The 22231-nt window shown below is 41.7% G+C and overlaps 1 protein-coding gene across 12 annotated transcripts in view; it reads right to left on the bottom strand.

Moving 5' to 3' along the window:
- The window catches only part of LOC139461165 (CUGBP Elav-like family member 3-A), a 257487-nt gene extending 235482 nt beyond the window's left edge, over nt 1-22005 (bottom strand). For all 12 annotated transcript variants that reach the window (XM_071242732.1, XM_071242741.1, XM_071242734.1 and 9 more), the window contains exon 1: nt 21660-22005. In XM_071242732.1, the coding sequence (XP_071098833.1) occupies nt 21660-21882 (223 nt within the window). In that variant the 5' untranslated portion in view covers nt 21883-22005. The remainder of the gene's footprint in view (nt 1-21659) is intronic.
- Between the last annotated feature and the right edge of the window lie 226 nt (nt 22006-22231).

Raw genomic sequence — 22231 nt, 5'->3', positions numbered from 1 at the left:
ATACATGATGATATGAAAAACTACAGTACAAGCCTTATGGGTTGAGACAGACTTGTTGTAAATATGACAAACGTAACATTAATATTCATTAACATTCTCCTGTGTGTATTAAAGCTGCGAAATGTTGCATTCTGTTAATACTATTCACCACAGTGCGGCCAATAACGAACAACGCGCAAGGTTTTATGCAAACCACCCCAGACCGAATTTCATTTTAATGCCAGAGGATTCTCCTAAATATTGGACGATTTCCAGAATTCATTCTGAATGAGTTAGACTATGCCTGTTCCCTTCGTTGTGCCGCCTTGTTTGGCGTAAGCGAGGGTATGCCCTTTACAACTAGGAGGCCATCACTGCTACTGGTGCATCTGTAAGGACAGTTGGTTCTGGTACATAGATTCAGACGTCAATATGTATAATCTGTTCAGAGAGACATAAAGGTTCGTTGTAGCATCTCGCCAGAGAAACCAGTCAATGTATAATCTGTTCATGGAGACAGAAAGGTTCGTTATGGCATCTGGCCAGAGAAACCAGTCAATGTGTATAATCTGTTCATGGAGACAGAGAGGTTCGTTGTAGCATCTGGCCAGAGAAACCAGTTAATTTATAATCTGTTCAGAGAGACAGAAAGGTTCGTTGTAGCATCTGGCCAGAGAAACCAGTCAATGTATAATCTGTTCAGAGAGACAGAGAGGTTCGTTGTAGCATCTGGCCAGAGAAACCAGTCAATATGTATAATCTGTTCATGGAGACAGAGAGGTTCGTTGTAGCATCTGGCCAGAGAAACCAGTCAATGAATAATCTGTTAATGGAGACAGAAAGGTTCGTTGTGACATCTGGCCAGAGAAACCAGTCAATGTATAATCTGTTCAGAGAGACATAAAGGTTCGTTGTAGCATCTGGCCAGAGAAACCAGTCAATGTATAATCTGTTCAGAGAGACAGAAAGGTTCGTTGTAGCATCTGGCCAGAGAAACCAGTCAATGTATAATGTGTTCATGGAGACAGAAAGGTTCGTTGTGGCATCTGGCCAGAGAAACCAGTCAATGTATAATCTGTTCATGGAGACAGAAAGGTTCGTTGTGGCATCTGGCCAGAGAAACCAGTCAATGTATAATCTGTTCATGGAGACAGAAAGGTTCGTTGTGGCATCTGGCCAGAGAAACCAGTCAATGTATAATCTGTTCATGGAGACAGAGAGGTTCGTTGTGGCATCTGGCCAGAGAAACCAGTCAATGTATAATCTGTTCATGGAAACAGAAAGGTTCGTTGTAGCATCTGGCCAGAGAAACCAGTCAATGAATAATCTGTTCATGGAGACAGAAAGGTTCGTTGTAGCATCTGGCCAGAGAAACCAGTCAATGTATAATCTGTTCAGTGCTGACTAGTACAAGCAGCCACACAAACACACCCCATTTCACCTCACCTCACCTCACCTCACCTCACCTCACCTCACCTCTAGTCGTAGCCCTATCGTGACCCTTTATCGACTTACTTCTGCATTCGTGCAAGCAAAAAATACATAACTTGGTTGACCACATCTGCCTTTATTTTTGAATTTTAAAAGCCCATGCGTTTTGTGATGAGTTGGCGCAGCATATATCTGAATATAACCTAGACGGTTACGAGTCCGTTCAGTATACTTCATGTACTGGTGTTCGCGGAAGTCAGTACGCTGGTTTTCTACCCCTGCACTCCCCATCAGGATATGACCCGTGAAGATTCCGGGGTAGAATAGGTCTTCAGCAACCCATGCTTGCCGTAAAAGGTGACTACGCTTGTCGTAATAGGCGATTAATGGGATCGGGTGGTCAGGCTCGCTGACTTGGTTGATGCATGTCATCGATCCCAATTGCGTGGATCAATGCTCATGATATTCATCACTGGATTGTCTGGTCCAGACTCGATTATTTACAGACCGCCGTCATATAGCTGGAATATTGCTGAGTGCGGCGTTAAACAACAAACCAACCAACCAACCCATCAGGATATGCGTATGATTATCCTTTTCGCGGACACCTGGTTTCATCACAGATTTTCAGTGATCAGTTCATATACCTTTCGGGGCGGTCGGGTAGCCTAGTGGTTAAAGCATTCGCTCGTCACGCCAAAGACCCGGGTTCGATTCCCGACATGGGTACAATGTGTGAAGCCCATTTCTGGTTTCCCCTGCCGTGATATTGCTGGAATACTGCTAAAAGCGGCGTAAAAACATACCCACTCACTCACTCACTCACTCATATACCTTTCACAACTATTTGCCTTTTACGCCTATTGGAATCTGTTCAGGGGGAAAATTGGGACTTTTTATTCTTTGGCGTTGAGGTATATGTATATGGTTATTTTACCATGTAAAACCACTCGTTATTCAGAATGATAAGACAATTCTGACTCACTTCATTTCAGAATACTTTAACATACAAATTAGACCTATACACAATATTAAAGAGGTATTCTTTGTCCAAGGTATTTATAGCCATACGCGAATACTGATAGATCTGTCGGGGTTTTTTTTCAAGCATAACGAATTTAGTTTATGTTTAATTTCAAATTTAGATTTAAAAAAATCAGCTGCAGCTACAAAACGAGATATTTGTTAATTTAAAACTTTGATCCTGAATTATTCGGGTGAAAAACACCGTGAAACGCTTTTTGGGTCAAAAGTCCTAGGTCTAATTATTTTTTTCAAGAATTTCCGGGGAATTTCCCAGGGCCCACGAAAAGGGTTATCTCAGGTACATGTAATCAAACCGCTTGAGCATTTCTTCGAACACCTGGTGTCTTACTGATTTATAAAATCATAATAAAAAATTATAATTTTCACCATAATTGTGCCTATTACATTCAATGGAATCTGTTCCGGCTGCTAATCTAGATTTTTCCCTGGCTTTATAACGTTGAAGAATGCCCACAGCGAACAGAAGGTGGGTGATGCTTGTTCAATGTAAGGTATACTCTGTGATGTATTAATGACATGTTTTATCTATTAATCGTTCTGGTCGCTATGTTACTGAAATATTGCCGATTCTATAAACATTAACTCACTCACACACGACAGTCAATAGAAAATAATGGAAGCTCCCAGTTGTCGCAGTGATACGCCACCACGCACTTCACGGATCGGGAGATCAATGTGAGATTTAAACTTTAATGTAGGCGCAAAGGATTAATTCAAATGTGAGATGGTCAATGAAGATTAAGCCGTACTAACAAGCGTGCAGGCAACTTCATCGTGCATCGTGTGTCAATTCAGCATGATGCATGGCCATTTAAAACGATGGACAAACTTGGCGAAAATTCTTAACTCTTATCTGGTTTAGTGAGAGGCGGTAAAGCTTGTTCAAACACGATTGAGAATCGATGTAAGGCTCGATCCGTTCCAGCTTCCTTATTTCTAATTCCGCAGTACCAAAGAATCTTCAAGGATGAAGCTAATGGCCGATTGTGACATGTATACGTTATCCGTTCATACATACTCAAGATTCGGGCTCAGCTTTATTCAATGTCCAGCCCTGATCGTGCATTTTTATTTCACAAGTCCAAACATCAAAGAATTCTTTAATGCAGCGATGTTTTATATTTGTCCATGAAATTACACCACGAGCCTGGTTTTTATCTGTTTCTTGGTCAGGCGGTGATATTTATTCTCGTTTAGGGCCCTGCGTCTTAATCAACTAGCCCTAAACTAATGGCGTTAGCTTCAGGTATTGGGCCTGCGGCTAAGGGCTGGACATTTGTAGAGAAAAATGGGTCGATAAATGCCTTGGGTAATGAAATATGCCCAGGGACAGTGGAGCGAGGTTAAGTCTCTTGTCAACACCGACAGTCGCCAAGCGAACTGATAACGTGCAGTAAAACCTTAGCTATCGGTATTCACGAACGCTTGGCCATTTTGGGAATAACGGTCAGCCCTCGTGGGCTTTCTGTTCAGTCGCTGTGCAAGCTTAGTTAAGGGAAATTAGACTCCATGAAATATTTAAGGTGAGGTGAAATTGGGTTTAACGTCGCGTCCAAGATTATTGCACTTATATAGTGACGTGCATGCACGTGTATGTGTGTGTGTGGCTGCTTGTACTAGTCCGGACTGATGCCGATTTATAGTGCTAGCTCACTGAGATACCATGCCGCAGTTTAACATGACACTTAGATACAGTATACTGACTCCGAGCCGACCAGTCCTTGTTTTAGCCCCTTAATGCCGAGCGCCAGACAGGGTAACAACAAGTACAATCTTTTAACGTCTTTTAACTTCTCCAGTTTGTTTGTTTGTTGTTTAACGCCGCACTCAGTAGTATTTCACCTACATTACAGTAGTCTGTAAATAATTGAGTCAGGCAATCCAGTGATTGACATCACGAGCATCGATATTTGCGATTGGGATACGATGATGACATGCATGAACCAAGTCAGCGAGTCTGACCACCCGATCCCGTCAGTCGCCTCTGACGACAAGTATGGATTGCTGAAGACAAATTCTAACCCTGATCCTCAGAGGGTCACGACCTAATTTAACCGAGGCACAGAATGTAGGATATCGCTGGAAACGGGTGCGATGAAAGTTAACTTTAAATCAATAGGTAAGGATAAACATGAATGATGTGTTCATATAATATAATTCATTCTCAAGGAAGTGAACCGGGTTTCTTCAAGCGCCTATTATTTTGGCCATGATCATTTTTAGCACTAAAGTAGCTTTTATTTACGTTCACGGAATTTTAATGACAAATAAACACAGGAAAGTCGACATAAAAATACATCCGTGTTTCTCAACGTTTACTTTTCATTTGGCATACTTTTGCATTGATTGGATAGGTTCCATAAAAAAATATCCCTCAAATTCAAATATCAACTTTTGGCTCCGGTCGGTCGTTCATTAACTGAAAAATAAATCTGCTCAGGCAATAGTTACTTCATTGAATTGTGGTCTTCAGCAACTTGCCGTATAAGGCGACTATGCTTGTCGTAAGCGACGACTAACGGGATCGGGTGGTCAGTCTCGGTGACTTGGTTGATGCATGTCATCGATCCCAATTGCTTTGATCGATGCTCATGATATCAATGACTGGATTGTCTGGTCCAGACTCGATTATTTACAGACCGCCATCATATAGCTGGAATATTGCTGAGTGCGGCGTAAAACAACAAACAAACAAAAAATCCTTGAATTGTTGGAATTTTAGTCACCAAATAATTGACAGCACAAAAGCCATGGCATTCGTGATTCTGTTAACCGTATGAAGGCTGTCACGTGCAGCGCAGTACTCAATTTCGCACGCAGATGCCAACGGTGTCACGGAGCTCGCGTTGCACGTGCATTAACCATGCCAAGAATTTCCGTGAATGAATACATGAGCGTCATGCACGTGGAAATGACACGGAGTCACTGTTGTGGCAGCACGTGGAAATGGAGCACAGCATGCGCGATATCTGGTAATGACTTAAACGTTACAGAATGTCGAAGTTTGTTAAACGTAATAACAGTTGTGTTTAGATTACGATTAAAGTCAATTCGAAAATAGAGTCCCTTGTTATTACAACTACCAAACATGAATAATTTGTCCAATCTATAATTCATATATCAACAAGGCTTACATATTTTCTAAATAAGGAATGCAAGAAATTAGTCGGAGCAAGAGTACCAACGCGAAAACAAAAAAGCCATACGAAACATGTTTACAAACCTGGCTGGTCTAATTTAAGATTGTAACGTGAGAATTCCGTAGATTTATCTCTTCCTGGCAAACAAACATAACATCGTAAAATGTGATCCTGCGCCATGACTGTGGAATTTATATATATTACTAAAAGCCTAGGCAAGTCTAGATCAAACTATCCGGGGAAGAAAAGGTCTTCAGCAACCCATGCTTCCGTAAAAAGCGGCTATGTCGTAAGGGGCGACTAACGGGATCGGGTGGTCAGGCTCGCTGACTTGGTCGACGCATGTCATCGTATCCCAATTGCGTGGATCGATGCTCATGATATCAATGACTGGCTTGTCTGGTCCAGACTCGATTATTTACAGACCGCCGTCATATAGCTGGAATATTGCTGAGTGCGGCGTAAAACAACAAACAAACAAACCATCTAGATCAAACTAAACCAAGTCTAGTTTCCTTGATTCCACAAACAAGCAGAAAAACAGCAGAGGGGCGAAGATAAATAACATTTTAAAGAAATGTTTTCATTAACTAAGTGTTAGTCTACGAAAACGTTTCCTGGCTTTCCCCATCTCTTCTCGCCTCAATCCACATTGGGAGGAACCAATATGGGAATTGGAGTCATATACGCCACTCGTGAAAATATCTCCTTTCCCCCCGTCACTCAATGAGAGAAACATGATATTTCACTCGACACATGAAATATCCTATTTATTATATAGTTTTGGTGTAGTTGTCTGCAGGAAGATTAAATTATTTCATTACAAATGTAAAACCTTCAAGCGTAAATTCTCCCTACATAACACACATGGACGGTTTTCCACCCCCTGTAAGTACGACTAAAAATGTAGTTCCGTCTTTGCTAAATCTTAAAAAAATTAAACAAAAGTAACCAAAAATATTTGATGTCACTAAAATTCTTTAATATACATTTGGATATGATTATATTCAAAATCAACTTCATCAAAAAATAAATTTCAAATCAATGAGACGGTTGTTCGAAGCGAGTAACAAAATGGCGCTTTGCGAAACGTAAAGTATCGACTGACAAATCAGAATAGAAATTCACAGTTTAATACAAATCATTTTCAACAAAATAACAAACGGTCAGAATCGGTATTAACTACATAAATGACCATCTGTCATTATATGACTTGTCAACGTTGAACTGACGTAAATCAACAGTTTGTGTACGAGCTGTCTCGTGTAGGCCAACATAGTTCCGTCAACGTGTTATGTTCACTGCAGTGAAATATCAGGTGTTATGTTCACTGCAGTGAAATATCAAGTGTTATGTTCACTGCAATGAAAATATCACTTTTCTCAACTTCAGAAAACTCAGTATTTCACACTGAAGTATATAATAAACTAGTTTACGTGACTGCCACGTGACACAAGATAGTAGTGACCCTATTATAAATAGATCTTCCCGAGGCAAGGAGCTAACTGACTACAAAAGTCCAGTTTCCACCCTTGCCGAACTTGGCTGGAATTCCTGGGATCGATCGTTGCGCCACCAGTGGCTATTACGAGTTATGTCCCTTATATGCCTCTCCTATGTACCAATCAGATTCCACCTAATCACTATCACTTGCATTTGTTTCAAACAAAATGGCGGCGCCCATGGCCAGTCAAGACGATCTGATCAACAATCAAGATCTATATTGTGAGAAAACGGGTCTTACATCGCGAAGTGCATCAAATCACGCGAGCACCTCAATTAAAAACATGAAAAGATTAGGTAAATAGTTGTTGACAACGAGTTGGCAGTGCACATGCTTTGCAAATCCTGCAATCCACCGAAATCTGCATGATAGTTTTACGAACCGGATTTCGCTTTCGTTGCGCGATTTTGATTGGACTATGCATAGATTCGTTATGTTTTATGTAACTCCATAAAACCAGCCTAGTTCGTCAAGGGTGGAAACTGGACTTTTGTAGTCAGTTAACTCCCTTGCCTCGGGAAGATGTTATAAATATTGCTCGATATACAACTTCTATAAACTATATAAATAGTGTTTTTTTAACATTCCATCATGTACAAATTAAACTACCGGCCAAAAGAAAGCATACGATTAAAACTTGGATTTGACCAAATAATTACACACGTTATGAATACGTTACTAGGCTGAAAACAGTCGCCGAAAGACTGCAAACCTAAGGCTTAAAACACAACAATGATACCCGTATCAAACACATCACCATCGAGTAACCATTTCTTGTTTGTTTCTATTTAGCTACCATCAATCATTGGTGTATACGTTCTCCTTCCCCGGAAGTCATGGTACCCCAGTTGTGTAGATCGATGCTCATGATGTCAATCACTGGATTTTTTTTATCAAAACTCGATTATTTACAGACCACCGTCATCTAGCTGGAATTATGTTGAGGTCGGCGTTATACAACAAACAAACTAACATAATATCCAATACAGTCCATGCAAGTCTACAACAGTTGGGAACAGCTAGGTTACCGCAGTTTCTGAAAATGATGGGTACAATGTGTGAAGCCCATTTCTGGTGTCCCCCGCCGTGTTATTGCTGGAATATTGCTAAAAGCGGCGTAAAACCATACTCACTCACTCACTCTGAAAATGAAGAGAGTTTCTGGGCTCCTTTTTATTACATTTTATCAAGATATTTTAACAGCTGTTTTTTTTCTGTGACATATCTTCATTTAAGAGAAGTAAGTCTATCCCCGCTTTCTCTTTCGCCATTCCTACGATCGACAGCGCGGAAAAGTCAGAAATGTTTTAATTTAATTCTGATGTTTTAGATCTTGAAAATTCCCACAAATACCATGTGGTATCCATCACAAATGGCATTGAAATAAGTAAAACAGATAAGGAAAACCTGCATTTGATTAAATGACCCGAGCGTGTTCTCAATGCAAGAAATCATCCTCCACTGCATATTGCTTAATGCCTGAAATGCGATTTCGCTGATATGACAGAAGATAATACCCACAGGATCTTCCTTTGAAATCTCTCAAGTCTAAATACTCGATCCTATTTCATGTCATGAAAGCAGTGGCATTGCTAGAAGCAAAATACAGACCAATCCTGTACACAGCTTGCATGTTTGTTTGTGTGCTTGCCTGTCTGTCTGTTGTTTAACGCCGCACAGCAATATTCCAGCTATATGATGGCGGTCTGTAAATAATCGAGTCTGGAGCAGACAATCCAGTGATTGACATCATGAGCATCGATCCACACAATTGGGATACGGTGACATGCATCAACCAAGTCAGCGAGCCTGACCACCCGATCCCGTTAGTCGCCTCTTACGATAAACATGGCCGCCTTTTACGGCAAGCATGGGTTGCTGAAGACCTATCCTACCCCGGGTCTTCACGGGTCGCCTGCGTGTAAACTGCCGGGCAAAAGAAAGTATACCAATGGTTGATGTTGGCTAAATATGAAACAAATAAGAAATGGTTACTCGATGGTGATATATTTGGTACGAGTGTCATTGTTGTGTTATGAACCGTAAGTTTGCAGTGTTTCGGCGTCTGTTTTCAGCGTAGTAACGTATTCATAACGTGATGGAATCTTAAAAATACTTAAATATAGTTTATAGAAGTTGGATACCGATCAACATTTATATAAGGGTGAGTGCTGTCGCAGATTGTTTTGTGTCACATGGCAGTCACGTAACGTAACGTTTTGATAACGTCTGTAATTTCTTTTTTATCAAATCCAATTTTCAAGTGAGTGAGTGTCTGAGTTAGTTGGGTTTAACGCCCGAAGTGATGCCCAATTTTCATGTGTATACTTTCTAAACTATTTAATTTCAAGCGTCAGGTACTCGGGTAACCAAGCGTCGAATTTCGATGAGCAGAGTTGCATCCCTTAGCCCTCCCAGGATCCGCTGATCAAAGGCTTTTAAGTCTTCTCTGACCACCATACCCTGCATGTGGGTTTCACCAAAGTGCTAAACGTCTGAGACCTGCCTCACTTCGGGATACCGCTACCCCCCCCCCCCCCCCCCCCCCCCCCCAAACACACACACACACACACACACACACACACACACACACACACAGACAAAGGCTGGATCCAAGACTACCACCTGGAGTAACTAATGCCCATCAGCTCACCGATATACCGTGCCAAATATGGTACAGCTTTATATGAAAAAGCACGTTATGTCGTGTTGACCTCAACTGACGTCGATGTTGCGAGTACCTGCCAATTAAAAGACCCCTGCAGTGTTGCTACCAACAGAGTAAATATGACGGCAGATAACGGAATCTGCCGATAGTAACCGAGGTGTTATATATAATAGTATTGCTTTAGAAAACATCCAACAAAGTTTTGCTTTCTTAACAGAAGCCACTCGAACATTTCAGTGCATGCTTGCAGGTTATTTCGTGAACATGCTTGCCATTTTTACTGCCAAATCCTCCAAGTCCTCCAGTTTTTTAGTTATTTCATCACGGTGTTTTTTATATTGTTAACATAATCACCAGTACGCGCACATGGCGTTGTTGATAAAACCAATATTACTGTTATAAACGTAATGAAGTATGGATTCGTCGATAATCAGAGCTGTTCAACGGAAGTTATGCCATTGGAAATGCGTTTCGATCGATCGCCAAAATCACCAAGCCAAATCATTAAATTGCATTTTTCTTAAATATTATTTTTAAACAACCCTATCAAAATATATTCCAATTTGGGATTCACTGAGATTTGCTCACGCTTCTTCCACGCATTGCATGATTTACTTCAGTTGACGTCATCACGGGCATGGGCGAGTTTATGTATTCCACAAACAATGGACATGTTTCCAAAGTGCAGATAGACCCGTGAAGATTCGGGGTAGAATAGGTCTTCAGCAACCCATGCTTGCCCTTAAAGGCGACTGTGCTTGTCGTAAGAGGCGACTAACGGGATCAGGTGGTCAGCCTTGCTGACTTGGTTAATGCATGTCCATCCCAATTGGGTAGAGCGATGCTCATAATGTCAAACACTGGATTGTCTGGTCCAGACTCGATTATTTACAGACCGCCGTCATATAGCTGGAATATTGCTGAGCGCGGCGTTAAAAAGCAAACAAACAAATAAACAAACAAACAAACCCGTCTTCACAGCGATGAACAGTGAATAATTGACATGGCGATTTTTGGAAATGAGTAGTGTCAATATTCATCGACCATTGCAAAGTTTCAATAACTTTAAGTTGCCTTTAGTGAACTTGCATGCAATGGAGACAGTGGGCACTTAAAAAATATTGAATCTCCATTAACTTTATCGGGAATTTACTTATAAATCAAAAGAATGCCTGCAGTTTTAAATGTCAGAAGCTATCTCCAATTATGCATTCACCGTGAACCAAATTACTTAAACGGCTGAAATGTATAAATCGTTAAAATTCTTCACAACCGCATCACACGATCAGAATCGTAAAGAAGGCATTATGTCTTTAGCTTACTGTCGCTAGTTATCTCCACTTCTCTACTACAACGAAATGTATGGTTTGCACGTGCAGCACACGCCCCCAGATCGTTTGACACCTGCAGTGTATCGGGGTGCACACCATGTGATCAAATAGCGATCTCTCATTGGCTAGCTACGTCGAACATGTAATCCTACACCAGCTGTCAGTCCGTGTGCGTGAAGCTCGTGCTCAGACATTGACAAGACAAATTGACACATAAACACATCAAATTCCACAGTCTGTGATTTCCATGTGCACGACATGAACATCTGCGCGCAACAAAAAAGAGCCCCAGCGTGCAACGCCTCTAGAAATGGATGCTCGATGAATTTAACAAAATGAGTGAGTGAGTGAGTTGGGTTTAACGCCGCTTTTAACATTATTCCAGTTATATCACGGCGTGTCAGCTTAATGTGGGAGGAAAGCCCGAAGTGATGCAGGTCTTAGACGTTTACCACTTCGGTGAAACCCACGAGCACGGGTATGGTGCTGACAAACCTACAAACATAATCGGGGCGAACCGGGATTCGAACCCACAGTCATAGGTTTCTGGCGTGCCTAAGGAAGGCAATTCTGCACAGCGAATCGTGGCGCCTTAGACGACTGGGCCACCCGTGCCCCCGATGATTTTAACAAAATGAAGTTAGTGAAGAGAAGAATAAGCTAAATGAAAATATAAATGTGCTATTTGTTTATTATATTGAATTGGCGTTTTACTGTATTTAATCTGTCAACGTAAATAATACACTTGACTCTAAACATTGAAGACACACGGGAAGAACGATCCTCACCGAGATGGTAATTCTTATTTCAGATTGTCAACTAATGAGTTCGCACAAAGCGTTTAGCACATAATGGTAGCTTGGGTTATTATAAAAAAATCAGATAATGTGATATAGTTCACTACGTACAACATAAACGACTTTTCCAAGTGGAGTTAGAAGGGGTTTAGTACGGAAGCCTTTTAGGGCCATTTGGTTTTTTTTCTTGAAATGTTAAGATACTAAGTTGAAATTACAGGATACTGAGTTGAAATTTCAAGATAATGTATCTTGAAACTTCAACATAACATCTGAAGAAAAAAGAAAACAAACAAATTGCCCTATTTAAAGACCACACGATCCCGTTATCCTCTATTACACGTTGAGCGGTGGATAGCCCAGTGGTTAAAGCGTTCGCTCGACCCGCAATAGTTCAGGAGTTCATTACCCATATGGGTACAATATGTTAACCCAATACCAGTGCGCCTAACCTTTCTTCCTTCCTCCCTCACCCCCACCCCGGCCCAATGCCCCTCTCTTACCTCCAACCTCACTCCCCAACCCCGTCTGTCCGCGACAAAATGTGGAACATATTTTCAACAGATAATATTTTCTTGCTAATTTACAGTTCTTTACCCTTCCAAATACATGGAGAAATCTGGTAGCAGAAATATAAACTTTGCTTCAAGTTTCAACAAAGTTAGAACTTTAATCTGCGGCAATATCAATCAATTCGGCAGAGTGGTCAGAAATCGTAACTGTAACCATTTTGATATTGAGATTGGCGGAGAGAGGTCATATATTTCAGCTCACAAGACAGATAATTAAGATAGCCAGTCTGGCACCTGAATTTGTGTTTACCAGCAAGAAACATTTGAAAGTAGCCACGGGCATCGGCCAGGCGCTTATTTCCGCCCCCTCCCCCCCCCCCCCCCCCCCCCCGCCAACCAATTCTGTATACAATCCTATAAGTCAAACAACAACCCAAAAACACCCCCCCACCCACCCTCCCACCCACCCAAAAAAACACCCCCCAAAACCCAATATATATATATACCCTCCCCCACCCTCCTCCGTCTCACTTGAAGGGGAAGTGTACACGCAAAAATCACTTTCTTTCTTTTTCTAAACAAAACGCAATTTTAGAATTAGTTAGTATCTGTGTTTGAAAATATAACTCATTTTTTTTCACAGTGAAAGTAGGAAGCTCACAATAGTGTGAAAGTGATATGCCGCTATGAGGCCTTCGTTTTACGAGCGAAATAGGCCTGAGTTATCCCCCTTAGATTATGACGTAATTGGTGCCAATTCAACTGGATCCCTGTCTATTCTCAACGCAAAAGATATCAAGGACCAGTTTGCGGTAAAACAACATGGTCTACGACACACTCCGGCGCAGTGGTGACTCAGCATAACACAATTCTGGCTGGCATCTGAGATGCTAGAATCACAAAACTGTACCTACACCACGTGAAGCGGCTCTAACAAAGCATGATGACGTCATAATGTTTATCAATTGGCACCAATGACGTCATATTGCAAGGGACATAAGCCATGGTGTTTTTGTTATGGAAATAGAACACTTGGTAAATGTGAAAAATATAAATCGTTTTAGTGCAAAAAATATGTTAATTAAATATGATGTTTTTATATTTTTGTCTATGACACTTCTATGTTAACACTTTTAATGTGGAAAAAGTACAAGAAAAAAAGGTTCATTTCCGTGTGAACTTGCCCTTTAAGGGCCTCAGACGTACGTCTCCCACAGGATATTTACAACAAATACCTGCCTTGATATTCAGATAGGTTTAGTCATTACTGGGGTATTTCCATTTGGGCTTTACGGCAGTGTAGGAGGGGGCCGTCTCGTAGCAACTTTATCTCTCGTAATTTCCTTTTATTCTCGGGTAAAACGTGTTTTGAATCCCCAGCCCGCGCCGTCTCCCAGAACTAGCTTCTCACAGAAATTACAGGCAGAGACGGTTTACCAGTCCCCAGCTCGAGGCCGGCTTTAATTGGCCACCACCAACAACCTGATTAACAGCTTGCTGACAACTCGGATTAGAGTGGAGTTCATTTCAAATTATGGCGTGATGTATTGTCAATGCTAGCAGCTTAAAGAGCGCCATTTGTTGTTGTAATTGTGTTCGTCTATATATTCCAACACATTTGTAGCGTTTCATCAGTTGTGATTGTAAGTGTTGGTCGCGCGATGAATATTTCTACTTTCTTTTGTATGTTTCTACATGCTTGCCGTAAAAGGCGACTATGCTTATCGTCAAAGGCGACTAACGGGATCGGGTGGTCAGGCTGGCTGACTTGGTTTATGCATGTCATCGTATCCCAATTGGGTGGATCGATGCTCATGATATCAATCACTGGATTGTCTGGTCCAGACTCGATTATTTACAGACCGCCGTCATATAGCTGGAATATTGCTGAGTGCGGCGTTTAACAACAAACAAAAAAACAATCAAAGCATATTTACTCACATCCACATGGGGTATTGACAGTTTTCTTTCGAGTATTCAAGTGGTCCTTGGTCCAGTCTATTTGAGTATTTTCAAACTAATGAATAAAACTAATTCTGCTCATGTGGCATCTGATTTGAATCTGTTCATGTGCTGCCTCCACTGTGACACATGTCGCATAAGCACACAACAGCGTGTCTCTTAGTCTGTCACACAAACTCCGAAAGAAATGGGGCGGTTGGGTAGCCTAGTGGTTAAAGCGTTCGCTCGTCACGCCGAAGACCCGGTTTCGATTCCCAACATGGGTACAATGTGTGAAGCCCATTTCTGGTGTCCCCTGCCGTGATATTGCTGGAATATTGTTAAAAGCGGCGTAAAACCATACTCACTCACAACAGCGGTGCACCAATCTGAGCTAAATAAGTCTAGCGCTTCCGTGTTTTATCACTGCAGTAGAGTTCCTGTAAATGTGATACCTGCATTCGATCAGTTACTATAAATATGTAGAGAAACACGGAAGATTGAAATCTAGTCTCTGAAATAAAAATATTTTACACAAAAAAAAACAAAAAACATTTGTCAAATTATCTGAATACATTGTGATACTAAGCAGCCCAGAGACTCTCATTTTCAGAAACTGCAGTAATCTTAACGAGTAATATAGACTTGCATAGGCTGTATTGAAAATATTTCTTTCGGTGAGTGAGTGAGTATGGTTTTACGCAGCTTTTAGCAATATTCCAGCAATATCACGGCGGGGGACACCAGAAATGGGCTTCACACATTGTACCCATATCGGGAATCGAACCCGGGTCTTCGGCGTGACGAGCGAACGCTTTAACCACTAGGCTACCCGACCGCCCCATTTCTTTCGGAGTCTGTGTGACAGACTAAGAGATAGGCAAACAAGCTCAAACGAATACTTGGTTACTAATACAAGGTGTTGTTTGTTTGTTTGTTTGCTGTTTGTGTTTCAACGCCGTGAAATAAATGATAAAATTGTACATATTATCTACTCGTGATTTCATATTGGTCTTATCGACCCTTCAGCGTCCACTTCTAATAAACAGAGCTGCCAGAACGATGCTCTCCTTCTCAAATTACTAATCATTACTTGGAGTAATTAACTAATTGACCTGCTTGATGACCCAGAGGGTCTTGTACCGCTACCATGCGTTTTGAATTGGTGGGGTTGGAGAGGGGAAGTGTCTACACCTTATCAAACATTTTCGCTACGTGTTCAGAAATGTTCAGAGATGTAGTGTATATTGGTTGTGGTTTTTTACAGTCGTTAGGTTAGCGACTGGCTGCTAGATCCACGAATATTCCGGCTATGACGGCGGTCTGTAAATAATTCAGTGATTGACATCATGAGCATCGATCTACGATACTATTCGTTTTTTATATTTTTCCTTCACGCGTATTCGTACGCAAGCACTCACACTTACTTGGGTAATGGTGATGTATTTTGCGTACTTGACGCAAATACGCAGATTATACGCAGTGGCTAAGATGCTATAAACTTGATGTGTATTACCTACAAATATTAGATATAAACTGTTTAAACTTACAAATGTCGTTTCGAATCACACAAATCCCCGTTCTCAAAATGTAAACACCTTTTATCTCACCTTCCACATGAGTGAGTGAGTAAATGTTGCTTTAAGCCGCAGCAGCAATATTCCAGCTATTCGCGGCTAGACTTCCACATGAATATCGGATTCTGACTGTGAACCATTCTGATATTTACAAATGAATGTACCCCGCCATGTAATGTACATTTCGAGTGCACCAAGTTAACCAAGTCAGCGAGCCTGACCACCCGATCCCGTTAGTCGCCTCTTACGACAAGCATAGTCGCCTTTTACGGCCGGAATGGGCTGCTGAAGAATGGGTTGCTGAAGACCTATTCTACCCCGGATCTTCACGGGTCGAGTAAATATGCAATGGCGACAGTAAGATATCGGAAGCCACGTGAGCTCAGCCCTAAGGCACTTTCAACTCCTGCATGAACCACTTGGTAGCTATCGGTTGGTTGGTTTGTTGTTTTACGCGGCACTCAGCAATATTCCAGCTATATGACGGCGGTATGTAAATACTCAAGTCTGGACCAGACAACCCAGTGATCATGAGCGCCGATCCACGTAATTGGGATACGATGACATGCATCAACCAAGTCAGCGAACATGACCACCCGATCCCGTTGGTCGCCTCTTACGACAAGTATAGTCGCCTTTTACGGCAAGCATGAGTTGCTGAAGGCCTATTCCACCCTGGATCTTCACGGGTACATGAACAATGTTATCATGATCAGTATATGTCAATGACATTAATAATTTGATATAGAACAGGTAATTTACAGGTAATAAACGATTGCAACGCGGGTGCTTAATACGACGCGTGTTCTCTTTCTATGCAACTTAATTAACCGGTGACTTTCTCAAGAATGATTTTGAAAAAAATGTCTCTGACCCAGCGGCCTCGATTCGACAGCAATCTACTAAATTACAATTTATTGCTCTTAAATTTGTGAGCTGACATTAACAAATGTTTTAGCCGAATAAAAAACCACCCACCAGAGAAATGGTTTATAAAGAAATCGATAATTCGACGCTGCAGTTAAAGAAATAACACGTTTCACTGGATAACAAAATAAACAAGTCAATCACCGTTATGTTTACACGCGGCCTACGCTTTCAATGCATCTTTTGACATGCTACCGCATAATAACTTGTCGATTTCAACCGGGTTGTCAATATCAGGTGTACTTCCCGAATCTTGTCTATAGCACACGTTCAAACAATGACCTATGGCATTGGTTTCCATTAGCAACGCAGACGAAGGGCTCTTGCAAGAGTACATGTGTGTATTATTGTGCGACAGTACCTATATTTATAGACAGTTGATTAATACTTGTTGGCAGTTTTTTCCGAGCAACCCGTGTGTATGTCTGAAGACTATGTTGTTCACTGCGCGTTTTTACGATTCTGTGTTCCTAAGATAGAAAAGAATGTAGTCTAAAAATACTTGATTAGAGTTTTCGTGAGAAACAGTTTAGCCTCAAACGTCTAGTCGTATCGGTTAATGTCGGTTAACAGAAATATTTCTCATCAGTTTGCAATTGTTCAACAACACAAACACACACACACATATATATATATATATATATATATATATATATATATATATATATATATATATATATATATATATTGAGTGCCATATAAAATTATTTTCTGTATGGTTTTCATCATAGATCTTCAGCAAACCATGCTTGCTGTAAAAGGCGACTCTGCTTGCTGTAAAAGGCGACTAACGGGATCGGGTGGCCAGGCTCGCTGACTTGGTTGATGCATGTCATCGTATCCAAATTGCGTAGATCGATGTCAAGATGTCAATCACTGGGTTGTCTGGTCCAGACTCGATTATTTACAGATCGCCGTTATATAGCTGGAATATGGCTGAGTGCGGCGTTATACAACAAACAAACAATCATTATGTCGCTGGGATATCACATGTTGTTCTCATGTATACTCTATAAACAGTTTTATTTTTTACTTGTATACTATTGCGGTTGTACAAACTAAACTGACGTTCAAAAGAAAGTATACACTTCTCAAAATTGGATTTGACCAAAAACGAACAAACGTTTTGACTACGTTACTAGACTGAAAACAGTTGCCGAAACACTGCAAACTTAAGGTCCAAAACACAACTATGATACCCGTATCAAATACATCACCATCGAATAACCACCATCAAACATGTATTCTTTCTTTTTCCCGGGAGTGTACTTAGAGGTAGTCATCGAGCGTTATTGTTGTGCTTTTTGTGATCACGGAGGTGTTCTATAGTATAAACTGGTTAACACTGGTCTCCTGTGCAGAAAGTGAGTGAGTTGGGTTTAACGCCGCTTTTAACAGTATTCCAGTCATATCACGTCGTGTCAGCTTAATGTGGGAGGAAAGCCCAAAGTGATGCAGGTATCAGACGTTTACCACTTCCGCGAAACCCGCTAGCACGGGTATGGTGCTGACAAACCTAGAAACATAATCGAAGCGAACCGGGATTCGAACCCACAGTCATAGGTTTCTGCACGCAACTCTGCACAACGAATCGCGGCGCCTCATACGACTGAGCCACACGTGCCCCCTCTGTGCTGAAAGGGAAGTCCATTGTGACGTATTGAGATCACGTGTTAACGAACGTCCTCAAGCCTTTAGGTATTAGTCGATGTCTTCCTTTAAAACAATATCAAATTGGTTGTCTCGTCGTCAATTTCATTTGCATCAATATTTGTGTGAACTACCCGAGGTGTTCTCAAAAAGTAAGAAGTGACCTCTCGGGTCACGTGACTTGACCCAAAGACCAAACTAATTTTAATGCTTCATCAAATTTTCAATAAAAACTAACAAAAGTCTTCAACAAAGGTTACTTTTTCCACAGTGATGTGTCCATTTGTAAAACCTTCAAAGAGCGTCAGACGACTCTTGCTCGAAAGTTGTTTGGTCAAGATTACAACATTCAAGGCCTTGGTAAAGTAGCAGACATGTGGAGGACATTGCCAAATTTGATACATCAGCGACAAAAATGATGTCAGATGCAATTCCCTATTTTGATTTGTACCATATGTTTCCGTGTTTTGTTCCTGTGAACAATTGACTTGCCTTTGCATGTGTTTGTGAGGGGCAGGATACGCTCACATTTTCGCGAACATCTGGTATAATTATTGCCATCTTTACCTCCATCATCATCATCATCATCGCGATTATCCCATCCTCACCATTTTCATTGTCGGAGAATAATTCTCATCATATATATCGTCATCATCGTCGTCGTCGTCGTCGTCGCGAAATCATTCAGGTTAGAATAGATTCGGGTTAGAATAGGTCTTCAGCAACCCATGCTTGTCGCAAGAGGCGATTAACAGGATCGGGTGGTCAGGCTCGCTGACTTGGTTGATGCATGTCATCGTATCCAAATTGCGTAGATTGATGCTCGTGATGTCAACCACTGGATTGTCTGGTCCAGACTCGATTATTTACAGACCGCCGTCATATAGCTGGAATATTGCTGAGTGCGGCGTTAAACAAGAAACAAATATAACATCAGTCTCACCATATGCATCATCATCGTCGTCTTCGTCGTCGAAAAATCATCTTCACCATCATCATCGTAAAAGTGTCATCATCATCCTCATCATCATAATAAGCAGCGTAAAAACGTCCTCATCATAGTGATCGGCCTCTTTAAATCATTATCATCAATATAAATCATCATAGTTTCGATGTTATATTTGTCATAATAATCATCATCATATTCATCTTTAGCATCAACATCATCCCCACGGCTACATGGAAAATTGTCACAACCCCCTTCCTGATCAATATACGAAAGAATTCATGATGGTCATTATCTGTTTTCCTCTGTATCTTCCATGCGAAGCTTCATCCAACCTCAGTCCGTCAGACCTTGGCGATGCTCTCCAGTAAATGCCTCGTATTGATTAATAGCAGCTCTGGACTAGTTAATATCCGAAATACATCTCGCAGAGACATCCATTATCGATGCAACTTCCACATAGTGGTCTACAAAACGTTGACGTATGTCTGACCGGAGATATCCGCCATGACTGCCTGACCTGGTCAGTCCAGATGATAGTGCTTGGGCCATCAGAAGGGAAACAAGCCACGAGGGTCTTACATCCGCCTCACAAGATCAGGGCTCTACCATATGTCCCTTACGTGTCTCTTATATACCTGGCGACACGAAATCATACAGTTTAAAGGGCCGACCATTCAATATTGATGGGCTGGGATTTGAATGGGTTTTCATTTTGGTCTTCAAAACAAACAATTTCTCTAAGGCCACACAGACCCCAAGTCCCCCTTCCCCAACCTCTACACACACACACACACACACACACACACACACACACACACACACACACACACACACACACACACACACACACAAGAATCTCAATTTCTCTGAGGCCACACAGACCCCCAACCCAACCCCACCCCTCCCCCAAACCTCTTCACACACACACACAGGGACGCACGCATGAAATGAGACCCACCCACCACCAAACCCCCACCCCACACGCCCACCTCCCCTTTTCAGACACCTATGATGACTGTGCACTTGGGGCACACACACACACACACACACACACACACACACACACACACACACACACACACGCATGAAATGATACTGAGACCCACCCGCCACCAAACCCCCACCCCACACGCCCACCTCTCCTTTTCAGACACCTATGGTGACTGACACACACACACACACACACACACACACACACACACACACACACACACTCTCCATTCCAAAAGAACCTCAGTTTGCGGTTCGTCCCTAACTCTGTTTTATGCAGACATACAAATGACAAAGTGCGTCTCTCTTGTCAAGTACCGTTATTCTGTAAGGGTCATGGTTAAAATGTGTTTTATCCCCAGCTGGAACCGATATCTGAATCAATAGATCATCTGCATCACCTTCTCTGCTCTCTGCATGACAAGGAAGTACCAGCAGCGGTTGTGCCCGGCAAACCTAAGCAGTTGGGTACCCAAACGTATTTTTATTAATCCTACCAGTCAACAAAACCACAAATGACAAGATTACCGCATCTCATTTCTAATGTATGAACATATATTAAGAGTACAAAATGTATCGCCTGAGACAACCGAGGCATATGTTGGTGTTTCTGGGGATAATGACTCGCCGATATCAACTGATAAGCGCATATATTACACCTATTCACAACACGAGCCTACCGCACGCCCAATTTACACAGAGCATTCAATAATACTCTCAACAAACAAACACGATCTCTCCCATTGCGAGACTATGTATTCAGATACACCAGATCCTCCCCAACTCCTGGGCTCTGGGGCAAGGGAGCGATAGAGTTATTGATGTAAACAAACCACCTCAACGAACCGCTATCATATCATTTCTAACGGTTGCACGGGCAGGAAAATGTCTGCACGTGCTTAAAAAATGAGTCGCGTGCCGAGCGCGTGCCTTAAACGTTACGACCAGTTCCCTACAAGTGGGTAAGCGCTGGTGTCGCTAGAAAACGCATGCTCATTTCGAAGACAGAGATCACCCTACACTATCTCGCGTGATAACAACCAAACGATCAACTGAAGCATAATTACACATGTTTTAGCTTATAATCAATGCCACCAAACAAGATAGGGAGAGATCGCGTTCTGAAAATGCTGTAAATTTTTAAACACCTTGCGCTGAATGCGCTATAGATAAGCTCAGTTGGCGATAAACGATCCAGCGACAAGACATTACATACCTTTATGCATTCCGGTGAAACGGTCCTTTAGCACTGTCAATTCGTAAATTTGTCCAAATTCTTCGAATATGGGTCTAAGATCCTTTTCCTCAAGATTCCTTGGTATTTGTCCAACGAACAGTTTAATGGCATCTTGGTCTTTCATTGGTATCGTTGTCGCTATTCCACCGTGTCCACCGACGCCCAACTCACCTACGATTCCGTTTTGAAGTACAGCAGCCATATTGTTGTAAATACTAACAGAGGGGGAAATGAAAGTTGCGCCCCAGCATCTTATTTACATAGATAATAATGGTTTCCCGGCATTCCGCGGGACTAATCAATTTCAGGGACTTCCGTGCGCCTAGCCGATCTCGCAGCTACCAGTGGCAATTAGCGCCAAGCTCTCTCTCTTCTTCCAGGCCTCTGAGGCGAGCTAGTTTGACAGACGCCGGTGTCAAGCACAGATCTTGTTGCTATCGAACACGAAAACATTAATAACATTTTTTGTTTATCACATTGCCCGAGAAACCTAACAGAATAGTGTATGGAAACCATAGACCAGTCTCGTTTTATTATTTATTCGACTCGGA

The sequence above is a fragment of the Haliotis cracherodii genome, unplaced genomic scaffold (genome assembly GCF_022045235.1).
Source record: "Haliotis cracherodii isolate W230 unplaced genomic scaffold, xgHalCrac1.p SCAF_14, whole genome shotgun sequence".
Classification (NCBI taxonomy): Eukaryota; Metazoa; Mollusca; class Gastropoda; order Lepetellida; family Haliotidae; genus Haliotis; species Haliotis cracherodii.
This window is presented reverse-complemented; position numbering and strand designations above follow the sequence as displayed.